This window comes from Taurulus bubalis (assembly GCF_910589615.1).
Source record: "Taurulus bubalis genome assembly, chromosome: 11".
NCBI lineage: Eukaryota > Metazoa > Chordata > Actinopteri > Perciformes > Cottidae > Taurulus > Taurulus bubalis.
The window spans coordinates 14279834-14299019 of NC_136599.1; the positions used below are offsets into that span (position 1 = coordinate 14279834).

The 19186-nt window shown below is 43.4% G+C and overlaps 1 protein-coding gene across 1 annotated transcript; it reads left to right on the plus strand.

Annotated features, from left to right (window-relative positions):
* Positions 1-7637: 7637 nt before the first annotated feature.
* On the plus strand, positions 7638-16654 carry nr1d4a (nuclear receptor subfamily 1, group D, member 4a; the record flags this gene model as incomplete). The annotated part of the gene is made up of 8 exons (XM_079225967.1): positions 7638-7659; positions 12215-12514; positions 12603-12691; positions 12788-12932; positions 15133-15704; positions 15805-15990; positions 16117-16327; positions 16458-16654. 8 exons carry the CDS (start codon positions 7638-7640, stop codon positions 16652-16654), a joined length of 1722 nt encoding a protein of 573 aa, XP_079082093.1.
* Between the last annotated feature and the right edge of the window lie 2532 nt (positions 16655-19186).

Consider the following 19186-nt stretch of genomic DNA (forward strand, 5'->3'; position numbering starts at 1 on the left):
ATTAAAACTGTCCACCCGTTCCCAAAAAAACACAGCCTCTCTCTCATTCTTTCTCTGTCTTCACAGAGAGAGAGAGAGAAAAATGAAGACAAACAACAATAAAGTAACGGATTCTGAACTTTTTAAGTATAAATTACTCACCCGCTCAGGTGCTCATGAGGCAGACGGACAGATGAAGCATTTGCTGGAACGGTCTGATGAGCAGAGCTAGCCGGGAAAAAGGAGAAAAGTTGTGTGTACGTTCATCAGAGTCTTTCTGACAGCAGAGACAGAGTAGCAGTGAGCCTCTCTCTCTCTCTCTCTCTTTCTCTCTCTTTCTCTCTCTCTCACTCGCTCTTTCTCTCCTCCCCCCTTCTTGCAGTCTCTCCTCCTCTTCTTCTCGTCTCTACCTCTTAAAATCACCCTTTCACTCCCTAAACACAGGCACACACTCCCTCTCTTACTAAGACATAATTATACTCTCTGATTCATAAAGCCTTCTTTTGTCACGTGACACAACACTTCAAATATACAGCACATTTTTTTCACGAGCCACAAAATGCCCGGAGGGAAGAAAAAGGCCCAGAGAGCTTAAGTTTCTGTTTTTAATTCTCTCTCCCTTCTTTGTCTCTCGGGTGAATTCTTTTTCTCTTCTTCATCTTCTTGGCTAAAGAGTATTACCCACAAACTCTTTGTGCATGTTTAAATATGGAGCCATGTCGAGATCTTAGTTCATTCATGTTTAGTCAATACATCCAGAGTTTAATAGGAGAGGATGTTTCAGTATCCTGAACATAAATAATAATGTTTTGATTTAACACAGATGATGCAAATGGAAAGCCAATAGATTTATTCTTCCAAGAAAAGTTCACCTAGTCATTATTCCCAGTGTGATCAATTAATGGAATAATCATGAAGGACTTTTGCCCGGCCTATCTGCTCACTACAGGCTTGTTAGTTGATCATATTTGTGTGTGATTGCTTCTATGACAATCTTCCCAGAGCAGTGATAATAAAACATTATAATTATTACCACTGCTGACGCTACTGCTGGTTGTACTTAATATTAAGGAAAGTATGAGGACCCTTGTGAAACTAATTAAGGAAGTATTAGACACAGAAGATAGAAACATTCTTGCGGAGAAAAAATTAAAACCAGAATTTGGCATTTAAAGCTGGAATCTGACATTTTTTAGGACATAACATCTGTCAACATCCTGCCAAACAATATGCAGTTTGGAATATTTTCTAAATAGAGATTATTGTAAAAAAAAACAACAACTGCAGACTCCGGCATCTAAAACCCCTTCAGCTATGAACATAAAACATTATAGTGGCACATCAGCTGCAGCTGTCCCGTGTGAGATGGCAGAGCTGTGCAGCTGCAGCAGCGACACATTTGGGCGTGCCCCTGAACGTGCCCCTCTCTCTATATGAGATCATATGTTTCAGATCTGTGTTTATGGTTATGGGCGTATGCCCTGCTTTTCTTAATGAAATGTTTTTCAAGTTGTTTTGGTTATGAGCAGTACCTCAAACCTCGGCAATGGGAGGAAAGGGCACATCTCAACTGGCACCTTAACAGGCGCTTTTTTCTGTCCCTCTGCAGCAGAGTATAGATAACCTACACCTTGTGATGAAAACAACCCTAACAAGTCAGTGTAAATACATGCATGCTTCTTTAACACGCACATAATACATATCTAGTCTAATTAATATCTAAACCAAGTAAGTGCAGCAAGCATTTTCAAAATAGCCAACTTATACATGCACTACTTATTCTGAAACTTTATCTAAAATAATGCCCTCTGGCATATCGGCCATGCATCACTTCACATTCTCCCAGATCTCACAGTCTGAGGCAGAATTTCCAACTGGAACTTTTGTTTTGGTTTTCCCAACTATCTGTCCAATTAAGACCTGATATAACTGCTGCACATTGTTTTTGTAAATCACAGTGGCTGGCCTGATACAGGCAGAGATATCATCTCCAAACACGCTGAACCCAATATGTCTCCAGGATAAAGTCAAGCCATTATAATAAAAAACACAAGTGCCCGGCCTCAAGCTCATTATTCCTATGTGCTTCCGATCTTTACAGCCACATATGGTCTACAGTAGCCTACTGAAATGTTCTTTCATACATTTTTTTTATGTGAATTTGCTGGTACATAAGCAGTGTTGCCTTTTTGCAGAAACCTAATATTCAGGAAGCACAGAATCTAAGCCCCACTGCAACAAGCACTTCAGATGATCCTTATCTTTGTTGACATTTGATTCCTGTGTTGCTTATGAGGCCACTAAGGCTAATATAAATCCCTTAACTGTTTACATAGCAGTGCTAAATCAGCAATATGAAAACAATATGAAACACAAAGGTAAATACAGCCATAGGACCCTATAATAACTTGATATCAGCCATTAGAGTGACATAACCTGTAAAGTGTGTATTAGTCAGTGTGATGCCATCGGGCTGACCGAGACCATGCATTTGTGTCAGATTGTGCAGTTAAGTACACGCTGATAGTCGTGTGTGTGTCAGCGTACAGGGCATGCTGTGCTCCTTATTAAATTATGACAGTGAGCTTGAGCAGGGGTTATGTTTCGTTTTGCGGTACGCATGTCACTTGTGAATATGTGTGTGTGTGTCTGTGTGTCTGTGTGCGCATGGATGAGTATGCGTAGGCAGTAGCACCAAGAAGGTCAGAGGTTACTAGTGTTTGTGTTTCAGTGTCAGTGAAGTGTGCTCCAGGCAGAGATTTATGATCATTGTGTCTGGGAGGCTGCAGAGTGGGGGATAATGAAGATAGATCAGGGCGCTATCTCTCTCTCCGGGCACCACTGGAAACATGGCCTATGGCCCCGTCCGTTCTCGTATCATTAACTTCAGCCCGTGACATCATAACGAACTGCCCTGACATCAATCCTAACACAGTGTGCTCTGAGAAAAAGTCAAACGCAAGAGAGGCAATTCCTCACAGGAAGTCATCCGGCAAACAGAGGCATTGTTCAGCTTTGCAGCTTCTCTGGGTGTGTTTATGAAGATATGAAATATTCATGGAAACATCATACTCAGTCGTGTGTTTCCACTTTAGATTCAACATATTTGCATTCGCAGAGCCATGGAGTAGAGGCCTGAGGCTCGGTGGCAGAGGGAAAGCTGCAAAGGAGAGGTAAAGAGGAAAGAGGGGATGACGGAGGGAACAAGAGAGGGAGGAAGTGAGGTTATAGGGGTTAAAGGGAGATGGAGAGAGGGGGAGGAGAGCAGGGTTGGAAGACGAGAAGGCCGGTGGTACAGGGGATGTGAAGAGAAAGGGGTGTGAAATAGTAAGAGGGAGGAAAAGAAAACGGCAGGGTGAGATGGAGAGAGGGATGGATTGTCGGAGGAGGGAGAGGAGGGGGTTGATGGGATTGGTGGTGGAGAGGAGGGAGCGGGTGCCTGTGGCGGCAGGTTTTAATCAGTAACAAGATGCCTGTAATGAGATCACTATTTCCCCACATTCAGATTGATGTCATGTGAAGTTTGGTGCCACACCGAGGCAGGCAGGGGATGCGGGGCGAGGACACACACCCCACTCAAGACACATTTGTGCACACATTTGCTGAAACACACACACACAACACACACATATACACTTGCTTGCACTTTCTTGGTTACAGACTTAAACACACATCCTGTGAAATGAAGGAGCTCATTCATCCAGCCTGGCAAAGTGCGCTCATTTAGAGTCCAACCGCCTTGAAGCAAAAACATACACGGAGGAATACTACTCACAGGAAAATGAGTTACTCATGGCAAAGGAGAAATGTATGTGTTAGGGACCAAATGACATATACCACTATGTACTCCTCTAACGAAAACAAATGAGCACAAAGCTTGGAACAGTTAGAGAGAGAGACAGAAGTGTTTTTACTGCAGAAGGAACTGAGGGAAAAAGAGAGGGGGAGCGGGAGAGAAAATAAAAAGAGGAGTGTATCTGCGCTTATTGTGCATATTTTGGGGTGCATTCAGAGTCGACACAGCGACCAGCGTGTGTGCCAGCATATGAGCACTCTGCCTATTCCCCAACATGTGTGTCCAATGAAAGGTGAACGGCTCTCCTGTCTATACTTTCCTCAAAAATCAGCCATGATGTCACCATGAACCCATCTTGAACCCACCTCTGTCAAAAAGCATTACTCCGGCCCTCCCTCTCGCTGCCTCATTTTCTGTTCCACCTCTCCCTCCTTCACGCTCCGTTCCTGCCTCTGAGCTCCCATTCTTTTGCTTTCCTCGTTTTCATATTTCCGTATTCTTCAACATTTCCCCTCTCCCATCCATGTCTCTTTTCTTTCTCACTGAAGCGCACAAACTCCTTTTTTCTTTTTGGCAAGCACGGTCTAATTGAATCACCAAAAAGCGCAGCAGTATGCCAAAAATGCCAGGATGTTCTGATTATCATAAACTTTGTTTAAGCTGTGGTTTTACAAAAAAAATGCTCTGAGTGCATGAGGGGATGCCAAAAAAGTAAACGCTGAAAAAAATGAGGAATAGGGGAGAATGCAAATGAAAGAGGGGAGAGGGAAAGAGGGAGAAGGAAGAGAGGGGTGGTGGGGGCAGCGAGAAGGCAGCCAGAGAGCCACATATGGAAGTGATTCTGTAATTACTGCAAATCTGTGAGCTCAAAAGGAAAGGTCTTCTTTTCCATGCCTCTTTCCCTGCACATAAAACTGCCCTTGTGAGAAAGTTGGGCACTAAATACTGAGCAGGAAACATGAAAAAAGTTTTCATTTGCTTTTGCCTTTTGGCATTTGTGGGGTTGGTATATGACTATATCGCATATGTTTATTAAGTTGAGGTTGACATTTTCCAATTTTCCTTCAGAGAAGAAAAAAAAACCTGTTGATCATTAGGCTAATTCCACAAAGTCTACTACTGGAAAATTGTCTGCATTCTTTAGTCATTTGCTTAGCTTTCCTGAGTTTAATTTAAGAAACTGGGGGAGTTCAGCCAGAAGTAAGATGAAGTATCTCACTTAACTGGTGAGATAAAAGCACCAATTCAACCAGGTGCGCGGGGAAAGGGGTCTGTTTGGGGGGGAGTTGCAGGGGGGAGGGGGTTAGACAGTACAGACAGAAAGACAGACAGTGATGAAGACTTTCCTCAAAGCCTCAGGCAAAGCAGTGCTTTGCAGGTGTGTATGTTGGCAACGACTTATGTTCTGCTCAGTCCCCAAACAGTTTCAGCAGCCTGTAATTATCTCGTGCCCTGCCATAACGTGTTCTCATGATGAGTGCTCGAGTCTCGCACACACACGGGCGATACAGTAAAAAGCAACACACCCGGATTGACGCAGTTCGAGCTGCGTTTATTCATAGACACATCCAATGAACTACGGAAGGAGATGATTTATGTAAAGTACACAATCCTACCTTCTCCGCCTATGGTAGTGTGTGCCTCGGCTTCATTAACGAGCACACTCCCCTCAGAAGTTTGAAAACATAAACAGTGGATGACAAGGGCACGCACACCGACGTTTTCTGTGCCGGAGACAACACAAAGTCAGGGGCAGTCTTCAGATGGATCCTCCACTGCAGCACATCAGCTTGTAAAGACCCCGCCAGTTGCTCTCCCGCTTCAGAGGTCATCTCAGTCATTTGTCAGATTACCTTCGCGTGTTGCCAGTCCGTCACCGAGTCCCGGCAGCTCAGGGGCGTCGGTGATGGTAGCGAACGTGCGTGGAGATTTCTGGCACTGTGGCTCCCCCTAGTGACGGAGAGAAGGACTGCAGCACATGTCCTGTAAATGAGGAGGAGATGAGAAGGAAAGCCTTCAAACAAACACACACATATTTACTCAGGAAAATAGGAAAATAAGTCAGTCAAGATGTATGTCAATATAGAGCCTACTAAATCATGCTGCTCCAATTTGAATAATTGAAGAAAAAAAAGAAGTTTAATGTTGTAAAGTTAAACATGCATTCAAAGTATAGTAGAAAGGAATCAAAGGAATATTAGAGAGTTAACAAGGTATTAAAGCAATTAATTAACTACTGGATGAAAGGGATAAATATATTATAAAACAAAGCAAACTATTTTATTACAGCTGTGTAACTAACATTTACGTTTTTTTAAAAACAGTTCAAGTGTTTAATAAGACCTATTACATTGTTATTGTTGTTGTTTTTTTAAACAATCTTATTTCAAACCTGATGATACAAAACAAATTATTGACCAGTGGTGCTTAACACGATATCTTCTTCTTATTTTCATAATCAATGCAGTCATTCTGGTGATCTGAGACATTCAAGATGCTATGTGTAATTTTTTAAGAGTTTGATTAATTTACTAAGTTGAAGTTTGATTTTCGAAAGTAAAAAATGATTCGTCTGCAATATAACCATTGCAGTGTACTCTTGCATTGAGACTTCTAGGAACACATATTTAGTCTCGATAGACAGATCATTGTTATGTGTCAATGCCATAATGTGTCACTAAGGGGCGCTTTCCACAAGCTGTGCACAGTTGACCTACATCTTCCCACAGCGTCACACAGCGTCACACAGCAGGCTGCAGAGTTTGTTGCTGACTGAATGTTATAGAACTTTTTGCTGCGCAAACATTTAGGTGTAGGAACACTTTAAAAACGGTACCCTCAGGTGCACATAGGGGGCCTGGTTTTAAAGACCTCAAAAACATTCATAAGTGCTACAATAATCAAAACGTAAAATCTAAATTTGAGCCGAAGTTGAGCGTTTGAATTCGGCTCACTCCAGTTGCATGTTGTTGACGTGACATCTATTTGCGCATCTAGTTTCCTTTGGCGCATGGGCTTTAAACTTGACACTTGCTTGTTGTTTGGCATGTCTCCGTGTTTATACCCTCCGTCTAGAACAAGCAGTCACGGTGAGCCACGCCTATTGTCCATGTGCTTCATCCACCAAACTCTCCATCCCTGCGGACCACCCGCTGCATATTTTGCATAAAATGTGTATCAGTAGGGCACATGCAGAGCGCATAAGTAGCTTGGCTTTACTGAACAGTTATATGTGTTCACACCACGTCGAATAAGCGCATCAGACCCCCCTCTGTTCCAGATCCCCGCCAATGAAAAGGCAGACAAGCGTGAAGGGGAGAGAGGGAGAGAAGGGACTCCGCGAGATACAAAGAGTGAGCCAAATCCCACACAGACCCCACACAAGTTGAGCGTAGGGACAGGCGGTCACATTTCCCAATCACCTGCAAACGTGAGTGAAGTGGGTGTATGTACCAGTGGGTGGTTATGTCATACCTGACGCTGTTCGTGGACATGCTGACTCTCTCTTGGAATTCGTGAGAATCTTTTAATCTCCGCTCGTGCAACATCACACGCGCTCGAGCCGAGTCGCAATATCCTGAGCAACCTGCAGGTATCTTTGAGTATAGACCAGCCTTTACAACAGATCAGAACAGAGCGCCAAGAGAGACACCTCTCTACAATTTACTGGGAGGCAACTTTAGCGCACTGGAGACATCCACGTCACTTCTTCCCATTTTTGCCCTCGATTGAGCAGGTGTTTGATGCCAAGCTCTTTTTTTTGACTTTCTCGCTCGTCTTCAAATACTTTTGCTCAAGTCCAGTGACATTCACGAACGTCTATCTTCAAGTCTGCTTAAAGTGATCGACATCAACCAGAGAAATGGATAACAGCCCTGGTGGTGGTAAGATTAACTTTAACATTATGTTGGACAGCAACTGCTCCATTATATCAGCAATGTTGATTTAGACATGGATTTCGACAATGATTAACGGGTCATTGGTTAGTGGTTTCACTCATGTTCTTTCCATCAGTCAATAAAGGACAATGTAGCTGTGTCTTACTCACCCTAAAAATAAAAAAGTAAAAAATGTTATTTTAAATGTATATGCGTATTAATGAATTGCCTTTGTTTAACACACTTAAAGCTGTGCTGAATGAGTTGACATTTTATTTGTTTATGAAAAGTCGGCATGTAATGCATTTAATCCAAATTCAATAAAAACACAAGTATGACTTTATGCAAACTTATCAAAACAGCTGCTGCGCTGCGTTCAAATGTCGAAAGGCATCGCAGGGTTGCAGCTGACAGAGGACTGCGCCATGGTTGTAGCGAGGATGGCCACTTCCTGTTTCTCTCCATGAAAACAAACTCACGTGGAGCTACAGTACACTGGCTGTCACGTAACCATACTCTTTGAGAGCCAGGATTTCCACTGTGCACTGACCCTTCCTCATCTCACGGCTGGGAGAAACAATACAACTTGGCGTGTTTGTTCCCATTATCAAGGCCATCACTTAAGTGCCTGCAGCATAAAAGTTGATAACTGCAGGACTTCCATCCGTTAAGTGGTGTTAGGCAGCGCTTTCTCGAGGTCAGCCAAAGGTGTGCGTTCTACTCTCCTCTCCTAATTCACAGTGAATCATTTACTCAGCGCAGTCACGTTCCAGCACAGGTGATGGGCGCACCGCACCCATAGGCGCCATCATTGTTCCTCGAATTTGTGGGCAGCACTAAACCCTCTAACCCAGTTATGACTTTCTATTTATGTTGACAAAGTAGGCCAGCGTTGCCAAGGAACAAGCAAAGCATGGCAATTAAATGAGCAATCAGACATAATGGTGTAGTATTGGTCCGTCGATAAAGATGAAGACTGCATGGGCTTTGTGTTTGATGTTCGGAGGATGTTTGGTGTTGTGGTGTAGAGTTGGCAATTTCAAGTTTTTATTTGATTGTGTTGTTACAGGTAATATAATTGTTCCTTTTCAACTTTCCATTAGTTTTGTAATGTGTTCTTCTTTTCACTGATTTAAATCCAAATGACCACCTTGAATTGTCTTCCCTGACCTTTTAATGTTTCAATTAGTGATGGGAATGTACATGACTGCATGTTACTCGTGAGGTCGGTGTAGTGATCGAAACAAAATTCATAAACATCATAATTACATGGCAAAAATATAATTGCACTGGTGGGTAAGGCTCATAAAGTCAAGATCAAATGGGATTTGATGTGTGAGTGTGTTGACACAGAGCCCCAATTGGGTCGATTGGGTTGGTTTGGAGGGGTTTTATGCAAATGCAGAAATGTCCCCAAAAGTCATGATTCATTCATACAATTGCCTTTCTTGTATGCCATATAACATACAAAATAGACCCGAATAGATCATATGCAGAAATACATAACTCATAACTCAAGTCATAACTGTAACATAACAGTTGGTAGAGGAGTTTGTGATCGGCTGCCAGTTTACAGCCCACAAGTTTTGAAAAACTAAAACTGTACACCTGTTTTTCCCAAAATCTATATTTTCATGATCTGTACACATCCTCGTCCTCATGTGAAGGGTCAACCTGTACTTTGATGTGGGAGTTGTAACAAGTTCTTTCTTTACACATACAGTTTGCTCAGTTCAGCCCAATCATTATAGTCTGGGAGGAAAGTTCCCCTCAGCATGTAATTGAGTGTTAGTTGTATGGGAATGTACTATAGGTCTTTAATTACATGCATCTGCCAAATGATGCTCAGATCAAAAGCAGACCAGCTGACTTGCCCCACTGTACGTCCTCACTCACACATACAGTACGTCCTCTCACACTCCCCTGGTGGATGTTTTGTGCAAAGGAATGTGAGACACTGCAGCGGTACTTCACACATACTGTGTTCCTAAACTAGATGGTGGTGCACAGTCAGACGCCCGCATCGCATGCTGCACTATTTGATTTGTCTGTCATTATAAGCCCAAGGCAGGGCTGGAGGTGCTCCGGCTTCTGGCTGCAGCGCAGTGTCATGTCTTTTCACTATACGCTCCGTCAGAAGCCCCCTCACGTGTCTTTCCTCTGAAAGCCGCGTGCGGCGCGTGAGATACCGGGGCTCTGCTCCCTCCTCCCGCCTCCTGCCGCTTCACCGCTCTCACGGACGCTTCTGCGCTGCTGCCGCCTGCGGTGATAGTGAGCTTGGTCAGTGGGTCAGCGATTCCATGCATTCACTTTTTTGTTCACTCTCGTCACGTTTTCCCGTCTCATGCGCCCGTTGGCACGCTCTCTAAACGATGCCAAAGCCGATATATCGGAGAAGAAACAGTTAGAGGCTGCATCTCCCCTGCTGATAACATCGCACGATCCTGAAAAGGACGTCTTTTAATCCATGTTTGACAGAGCAGTGTCAAGCACGAAGCAACTTTAGAAACATCAAACCACGAACCATTGCACTTTAGATTTAAATTATGTAAGACCACTCCTCCTATCTGCGCGAGAGTATGTGATGCAGTATCAGTTTGAGATGCTGGAGGCACATGCACATCATTCTACCAAGTTCCTGTAATATTGACCTTACATAAGCATGAGTTAATGAAGTCTACTGCTCAATAAACACTGCATTGCTCTACAGAAGTAAGCCATATATTTAAAAAGTATACACCACAAGGGCAAACAAACACTGTGGTCACCTTAACTGTACATGTATATGTCCTGCAAGGTGAAATGACTGAGCGTAGGAGATAAAGAGCAACAGAGAAACAGGGAGGAGAGGAGGGAAGAGGAGCTGCGGTGCCTGTGGAATGCTCACTGCTCACGTTTCTCTGCCTGCCTCCAGTGCCCGGCAGATTAGTGTTTGCACGGGTAGGCATTAAGGATTTAATTCCATTTCAAATGAATAAAAACATGTACAATTGCTAGTTGTTTGATATCATAAGCTGCCAATACTAAGAAAAAAAGTCTTTTCAACCATGATGAGGACTGAGGGACGATGACAACTAATATCTTCTTTGACTATAGGTGGCAATTATGCTGCGGCATAATAAAACAACAAATGAAGACATCAATGTTTATCAACATTATATAAATTGTATTAACCTTTCGACTATGACACTCACAGGTTTTATAGTACCCCCCATCGTGAAAGCAGACTGTAAAAGTGATTGCTAATCAGAGTTTACAGCACAGTCACAGAGGTCATTCATAAACACTTACTGTGCATGTGAGTCTTCAGGTGGACATGCAATGTGTGGGTGGGGTGGGGGTTGGGCCATGACTGTGTCTGCATGTAAACTCAGGAGGAGGTGAGGCTCAGGCCTGGTGTCTGCTGGGTCTGTCTTTGGCTCTGGCATGACTCAAAAAACCTCCAACACATGCTGCCAGGTGAAGGATTATCAAAAAATTCAAGCAAAAACAAATACCTTCATGTGTAGCAAAGGGCAACACACATCAACACAAAGGACAGGCCTACACGTATACATAATGTCCATACATAAGGCTGCATGTGTGGGTTAAACCACTGTACCATGGCCCGAATTTTGGATGTTGGAAATTATTTGAATTTTGGAAATTCCTCAGTTGCAAGAGCAAGCCAATTATGAATTAAGTTTTACATTTGACCTATATTTGTTTAGATACTTTAAAAAATATATATTTCACTGTGTGGTTCTGGACTGTATAGGCGAGTACACGAGTTAAGTATGAGTTACATCAGCCCGGCCATACAGTTGAGGCTTTTCCTTTGCAAAAACGTGACTCACATTCTCCAGCCATTGGTGGCGCATGAACAGCAGTGGCTCAGACTTGGTGCCACCGCACGCCAGCGTGTGTTTGTAAATACAGATATGACTTCAATCAGATTTGTGTGCATTTCCACACGAGACTGCGGATTTGGTTTGGGCAGTAACCGTGTCAGGAGTCCGTGCATGTGAGGCGGCGGTCAGGCGGCGTGCTTTTTAGCTAGCGCTGGGCACCGTGCCAGGGGAGCGAGGCTATTATTGGAGCGGAGGAGGCAGCAGACACGTGAGGCCGAGAGAGAGAGAGGGATGGGGGAGAGAGCGAGAGAGAGATACTTCAGAAACAACCACATTGGAACGACACCTTATTTACATGGTGCCAAATAAATACCGCATTAGCATGGCGCAGGAATTCTTACAACATCGTAGCGCTTCGTTGGTGCTTCGACGGAAGCCTGCTTGCTTTGTTGCTGTGCTCCCGGCCGTATTTTTAGCGCCCACTTAATCCGTTTGAGCACGAAGGATGAAGCAGCGACCCATCACATTCTCAGAGCTGTTCACTGCTGCTCAGAACTTGTGCAACATTACACCACATCGCATCCAAAGCGTAGCGTAACCGGTTTAAAGGAAATACTGATGGTCAACTTAAATGTATGATACAACTGAATTAGTTTATGTTGTGCTTTAATGAGGAGCTTGAACTCTTGGCTCAGAAGTCTGATGTTCTCCATTCTTTCCCTTGTCTGCAGGAGTCATCCTGTATGCAGGGTCCTCTGGCAGCTCAAGCCCCAGCCCTGGCAGCCCCTCCAGTGGGTACCAGACACAGTCACCTTCTTCACACTCCCAGCCCTCATCTCCAGAGGAGGTTACCTTCACAGAGATTGGGGCGTTTAAACATATGGCAGCCGGGTGTAGCACCCCTTCCTCCAAACTGGTATTTCAGTTCCCAGAGGCCTACAGTGCGCCCCCAGCGGCAGCCACTCCCCAGCACACCTATGCGCATCCCATCGCAGGAAAGAGACCATGCGGTTTCACAGGAACTTTCACAAGTAAGTGTTTTCTCATTGTCGATATGCATGAAGATTTAGACCTTAATCGATGTCTTTGGAGCTTAACTTTCTGTTCACCCTTCTTCAGAGACGGGTGGAATGGTTCTGCTTTGCAAAGTCTGTGGGGACATTGCATCTGGTTTCCACTATGGAGTGCATGCATGTGAGGGTTGCAAGGTAAGCCCCTGAAAAAAAGAATGTGGAGTGATTCCATACTGTGTTGGCTTTAATGCACCAGTTTCATGTGCTTTTCTTTTTCTTTTTTTGTCTCAGGGTTTTTTCCGCCGCAGCATCCAGCAGAACATCAACTACAAGATGTGTGTCAAGAATGAGAACTGTCTGATCATGCGCATGAACCGCAACCGGTGCCAGCACTGCCGCTTCAAGAAATGCCTCTCTGTTGGCATGTCGAGAGATGGTGAGACATCCTGACACATTTTATTTTTACGAGAGAGGCCCTTGTGGCACAGAGAGGCCCTCGTGCCACAGTGCTCTGATTAACCAAACAGCGGGGAAATAGGCTGCCGACAGAGGCACAGTGCTCATATGTAGGTCTGTGTGAAAAATGTACTGCGGAAAGTCTTTTGAGGTCATCGTGCCAGTAGCTCAGCCTCTCACTTCATCAGCAGACCTGCACCTGTCTTGCTCTTCTCTTGTGTCACTCACTGCATTGCCAAAGATTAACTTCTGGCCTTGTCTCACTCTCTTAAGTTTGTACGTGTCTTTCTCATGCCTTTTGCGACATCCTCCCACAATACTCTTTCCTCTATGTTCTTGTTCAGTACAGCCCATCCTCCTCCACGAACCCACCCTGTTCCCTCAGCTCTCTTGCCTCTCCCTCTCAGACAATGATTTATGAGAAGAGGAGCCTTGAAGTCCCCATAGCTATCTATCATTTGGAAAACTGCAGCAAACACAGGAATTATTTTAGGAAATTGGAACAGGGTCAACTTGATTACTTTGTGTACGCCTATAGAACGTCTTACTGCAATTAATGAGGGATAGGGCAACAATAGGGCAACAATTAAGCAAGGGATGCAAGAAACAGTCAGTCGTTGTGACAGACTTTATCAGGCGTGATGCTCACATCACAGAGTTTAAGTTCTTATAGCTGAACACTGATTGATCGCCTATCATCACAGATTAAGAAAACAGCTGGGCTGACCTAGAAAAACAATACAGAATTGGGCCTATAGTGTACTTGTACATCATGACCTACTTGGTGTAGTTTGCCTGCCTTCTTCTTCTCAGTACGGTTTCTGTTTATCTCCACCCTCCAGTACTCTGCATTGCTTAATCTAGCAAAGGTTTGTGTTATTTCTGCATGTGCTTAACACTTCTGGTGCACAGGGAAAATAGGGTGGCAATATAAAAATATGAATATGAGTACAAAGAGTCAGTTCTACCCTTTTCGAGGCGAAAGCATTAAGGACCACAACCTCGAAACCCCTTTTTGCTCTGCTTTCAATCATTACAAAAACAGGAAAACCGCAGGCAACAGCCTGCATACCACAATAAATAGTACACCCTCATTTCACACCAGGCAGCTGTGTGACTTTGGCGCTGCAATATATTGACATTAATAAGTCCATCGGCATGAGGCACACTTTTCTTCCTCCAACCAGAGCATCATTTGCTTTTTTTTAACCATGATGACAGGGACTCATCTCATGCCACATTATTAACCCCATCCTCATCAAAAGATCCTGCTGGCAATGAACAGATTTCTTTATTTTTGATAAACATAGCAATAACTATTGTGCATATTACTGGGTCAAGTAAATCACCTCACTTTACCGAACACTGCAACTTTGTGTTTTCATGTAAAATGCTTATGTTTAGCATAAGAGAATCACATTTTTTTTTTGCTGCCAGGCCCATTTTTTGCTATACTTAAGAAGAAAACAAAAATTCAGATATGCTATTCATGCATGTCTTTGAAACTGCACCAGCACAACTGTTCTTCCTCATCTAACAACACCTTGCACAGACACATACTCTCACTTCTAACCGTCTCTCATGTCAGTCCTCTTCATGTTCTCACTACTTGTCTTCGCAACTCATTTTAAGCCCACCTCTCTCATCCTCCCTCTTACATACTCAGTGCGAGTGACGTCACACTCACGTTGCTCCACTGCCCTACTTACAAATGGAGAGAGGGAGCGGGAGAGGAAGGAGACGGGTGGATAGAGGAGAGGGTGAGGCAGATGGTAGAAGGGGGTCTATAAATAGCCTCTCCAGCTGATTGTTACTGTGGGAAGAGGGATGGGCATATAGGTGAAGAGAGGAAAGTTTCATATCAAAACTTATATGATTCTCCTTGAAATCCCTCAGCACTGAAGGAGATTTCATGCTTTCGATGTATGCGTGTGTATAAAAAGATGTCATAGATAATGTTTTAATATGCTCACCTTCAATTTCTAGCCAGCATATTTAACAGTGACAGCACTGTCTTTCCTAAATGGCTCGGGCCTGGGTGTCATTTTATTGCTTGCATCTTGATCATTTTAAGTGATTTCTGAAATTATTCTAAGCAAACAAAACATATTCAGTGTAAATGTCCATGTTGTCACAATGACTTAAAGCTGATCCGTCCTCCCTGCTTTTGTCTCCTCTAGCTGTGCGTTTTGGCCGCATCCCCAAGAGAGAGAAGCAGCGACTTCTGGATGAGATGCAAAGCTACATGAACAGCCTAAATGAGTCGGCGGCAATGGACATGGAATCACCTTCAGTGAGGGAGAGTCCCAGTAGCCCAGAAGATGGCCACTCAAAAGAGGCCATTGGGGCCATCTCCAGAGCCTACCGTGATATCTTCACCAGCAGCAACAGCCACGAGAGAGCAGCCAAGACTGCAAACATCACCACCAACAATAACACGTGTCCCTTTTCTCAGGATGCCAGTTTTACCCAAGTCTCCACACACCCCACCTCCGCCCTGAGTTATCAGTCTTGCCCTGTTGCGTCTGCAACTCTTTGCCCAGTTGCCCCTAATGACAACCAACCTACATTCCTCAATGTGGACAACGATTGCTACAGCTACTTAGTGTCGACAAATCAGAATCATGATCAGTCTAACAGTACAACCTCTCTAAAAGGCAGCTCTGCCAATCATAACAGTCTTTGCAATGCAGCAAGGACCCCAAATCAGCCCACCTGCCCATGGAAATTAGCTTCAGGAGCTAAAGTGCTGGTAAGTGCAGGAAGCAAACGAAAGGAGATCAACCCTTGGTGACATATCTTGTCTGACAAACAGCTTATGATTCCTTCTGTGTCCTTTTTGTTCCTCTAAGGCCTGTCCTCTCAATGCGTGGCCTGTATCCGGGGCAGATCGCACGAGTCAGGAGATATGGGAATCCTTCTCGCAGTGTTTCACTCCTGCTGTCAAGGAGGTGGTAGAGTTTGCAAAGGGCATTCCAGGATTTCAGGAGCTTTGCCAACAAGACCAGGTCATGCTGCTCAAATCAGGCACCTTCCAGGTAATGACATACATTTCAGATGAGTTGTTTAAAATATGTGGCTCCTTCTTTGTGTTTCCAAATGTATTATTGGTTTTAGTATTTGGCTCAAACTTCTTTTTGCTTCTGTTTTTCTGCTCTGTTTAGGTTCTGATGGTTAGATTCTGTACCTTGTTCAATGCTGACGAGCGTACAGTGACTTTCCTGAATGGGCAAACTTACCCCCTGTCCACCCTGCGGGCCTTGGGCATGGGCTCTCTGCTGGACGCAATGTTTGATTTCAGTGAAAAGCTGGGCTCCTTGGGGCTCGAGCCTGATGAAATGGCCCTCTTCATGGCTGTGGTGTTGGTCTCTGCAGGTGAGAGGTGCACAATTTACTTAATGTGTCGGAAAACAGTAACAAAAGCTGCAGAGCAGTGACATTTGTTAATGGACCAATAAACTGTGTCTGTCAACCGCTCACACTGGCATCCCTCTGTGCTCCACAGATCGTTCGGGCATCACAGACACGCGGGCTGTGGAGCAGCTACAGGAAGCTCTGATCCGTGCCCTGCGGTCACTGATCACTCGCCGCCGCCCAGATGACACAACTCTCTTCCCCAAACTCCTCCTGCGCCTGCCCGACCTGCGCACCCTGAACAATCTGCACTCCGACAAACTGTTGGCCTTTCGCATCGACCCTTGAGCCGAGGCTTGTTCATGGAGCACACAGCTACAAACTGTTTTACAGAAAAATATACAGGACACCAGACACACACACACACACACACACACACAATCTTCCAAGGAGGACCTCCTTGAAAATTGAGGAAAAGAGGAATTGTGCAATCTGAGGAGGTGTTTTCAAAAAGATAAATGAGAGCAGTAGTGAACATATTTTTGACTCACTATTGATCTTCATGCTATGTTTTGGGACAAATAAACATCCAACCTCTACACCTCTTGAGAGACATTGTTCCAGTAAAAAAAAAAAAATAATGGCCATGTAGACTTAGTATTACCCTTTTGTGCACTTGCTCATTATATCCAGTAAGAATAAAATTCACTTCCGTTTATTTCTTAAGCCGCACAGTATCGATAGGCTGCATCTGAAAGACCATTAGAGATTATTGACAATGTCAGTCTGTGTTTAAGAGAAAGAGAACCTGTATATAATAGGTAGCAAAATCTGAAATGTTAAGGTAATTATGTATCACTGTTTCACAAACATACCATCTGTATTAGTACTGGAATGAGACCACTATTTTAATGTGTCACTTGTACACAATAGGATGCATTCTGTCTCTTCATATTTTTGATTAATCCTCCAGGAAAAATGGCACACCTTAGTTTTACATATGCAACTTCATAAATCAATGGCATTTTATTTTATCTAAAAAAAAATAAACATTGTGTCTGCATTTTACTGTATGACAGCTGGACTGATTGAGACGCCGCATGCATGTTGGGTTTTGTAGTTCCTTTGTTTATTTTTGTTGTTGTAAATATTATCTGACCCTAATGTTTATGTATCAATGACTGGATTAGTGTGATGGATCGGACAGATGAGTTTGGTGTTAAGAGGAATGTACTGTCCTTCCTGCAACTGGTGGTTGTTTGGCCATGCCAAGGTGGCTTTGAACAGGACAATAAGTAGTCGGAATTCTCAGACGGCTTGGACGCAATTCCCGCAATCAGATGATGTAACCAACCAGCATAATCCCTGAAATCACCAGCACTCACTCTAACTGCACCCTTCCTCTGCCCCCAATGTTTGTCATACAAACAAAAGAGATATTTTTAGGTGAGAGATCTTATTTGATTGGTCTTCTCACTGTTTGCTTGTTTGATTGTGGCTGATTAAGCACATCTTGTACATTTTGTAAATCTTTATTCCTAAATAGAAATGATAAAATTATATAAACTTTGAATGATGTATTACTCCGCTTGTGTGTCACTCTTGTGTGTCCATTTGGGAAAATGCAGTAATGAAGATGTAGTCAGGACCAGTATATATATATATATATATATATATATATATATATATATATATATATATACACACACACATCCACATATACATATATATATATATATACACACATCCACATATACATATATATACACACATACACACACTTGTATAAACAAGCATTGTACCAAAGTACAACAGTGAGGTACTTGCGGTTTTTATGCTGCTTCGTACTTCTCCTTTATTTGGCAATTACTATACAGATTAAGATTCCACATGAAAAAACGCATGATGACTTTATAAAATATAATACATTGTTAAAATATCAGATTAAACCACTGGTTTTTAATCTTGCAATTGATTTTGGAAGAGAGAGAAGCTTTAGATGATGACGTTGTAGCGGAAGAGGTTTCAGAATGTGAGGATCACATTTATGAAGATTCAGAGTCTGACAGTGACTTTGAAGAAGAGGATGAGATTGAGCATCAGCTAGTTCCAAAATGAAGACGAGCACCAGGACAAACCTGTCAGCCGCTAGCAAGTGAAGAAATATGGATGATCTGATCTCAGGGTTCTATGCTCTGACCTCAAGGGTATATGCTCTGATTTCAGGGATCTATGCTCTGACCTCAGCTAGTTCCAACATGAAGACGAGCACCAGGACCATAAACAAGCCCCTCAGCAGCCAGCAAGTGAAGAAATATGGATATCAAAACATTGTGACATTGAATAGTCTTCTTGAATGAATATCTAATCTGGGCTGCCTGTGATGCCACTTCTTCATATGCTTGGAATGTACACGTCTACACAGGGAAGCCTGATGTAGGAGCCACTCAGAAAAATCAAGGAATGAGAGTTGTCCTGGACATGACTCAGGGCCTCAGTGGACACAACATCACATGTGTCAATTTGACCTCACAAAAGCTGGAACAAGAGCTCCTAAAGAGGAAGCTGACCGTAGTGGGAACGATACCGAAAAACCAGTCTGAGCTACACCCCAACTGACTACACAGAACAGGTCGGTTAATTCTTCCAAGTTTGTGTATCCTGTGTGTCAAAGAAAGGCAACAATTTGATACTCCTGAGTACACTACACAGGGATGGGATAATCTGTAGCCAGGAGCATCACTCCTATCTTGATTATAATTTATTTTCTTTTTTTATTACATTTTATAAATAAATAAATAAAACGAGTAGCACAGTAAACCTCTGTTGAGTATTTTAACATAACATTGTGTGATTGCGAATGCAGCAGGTCCACCAGAC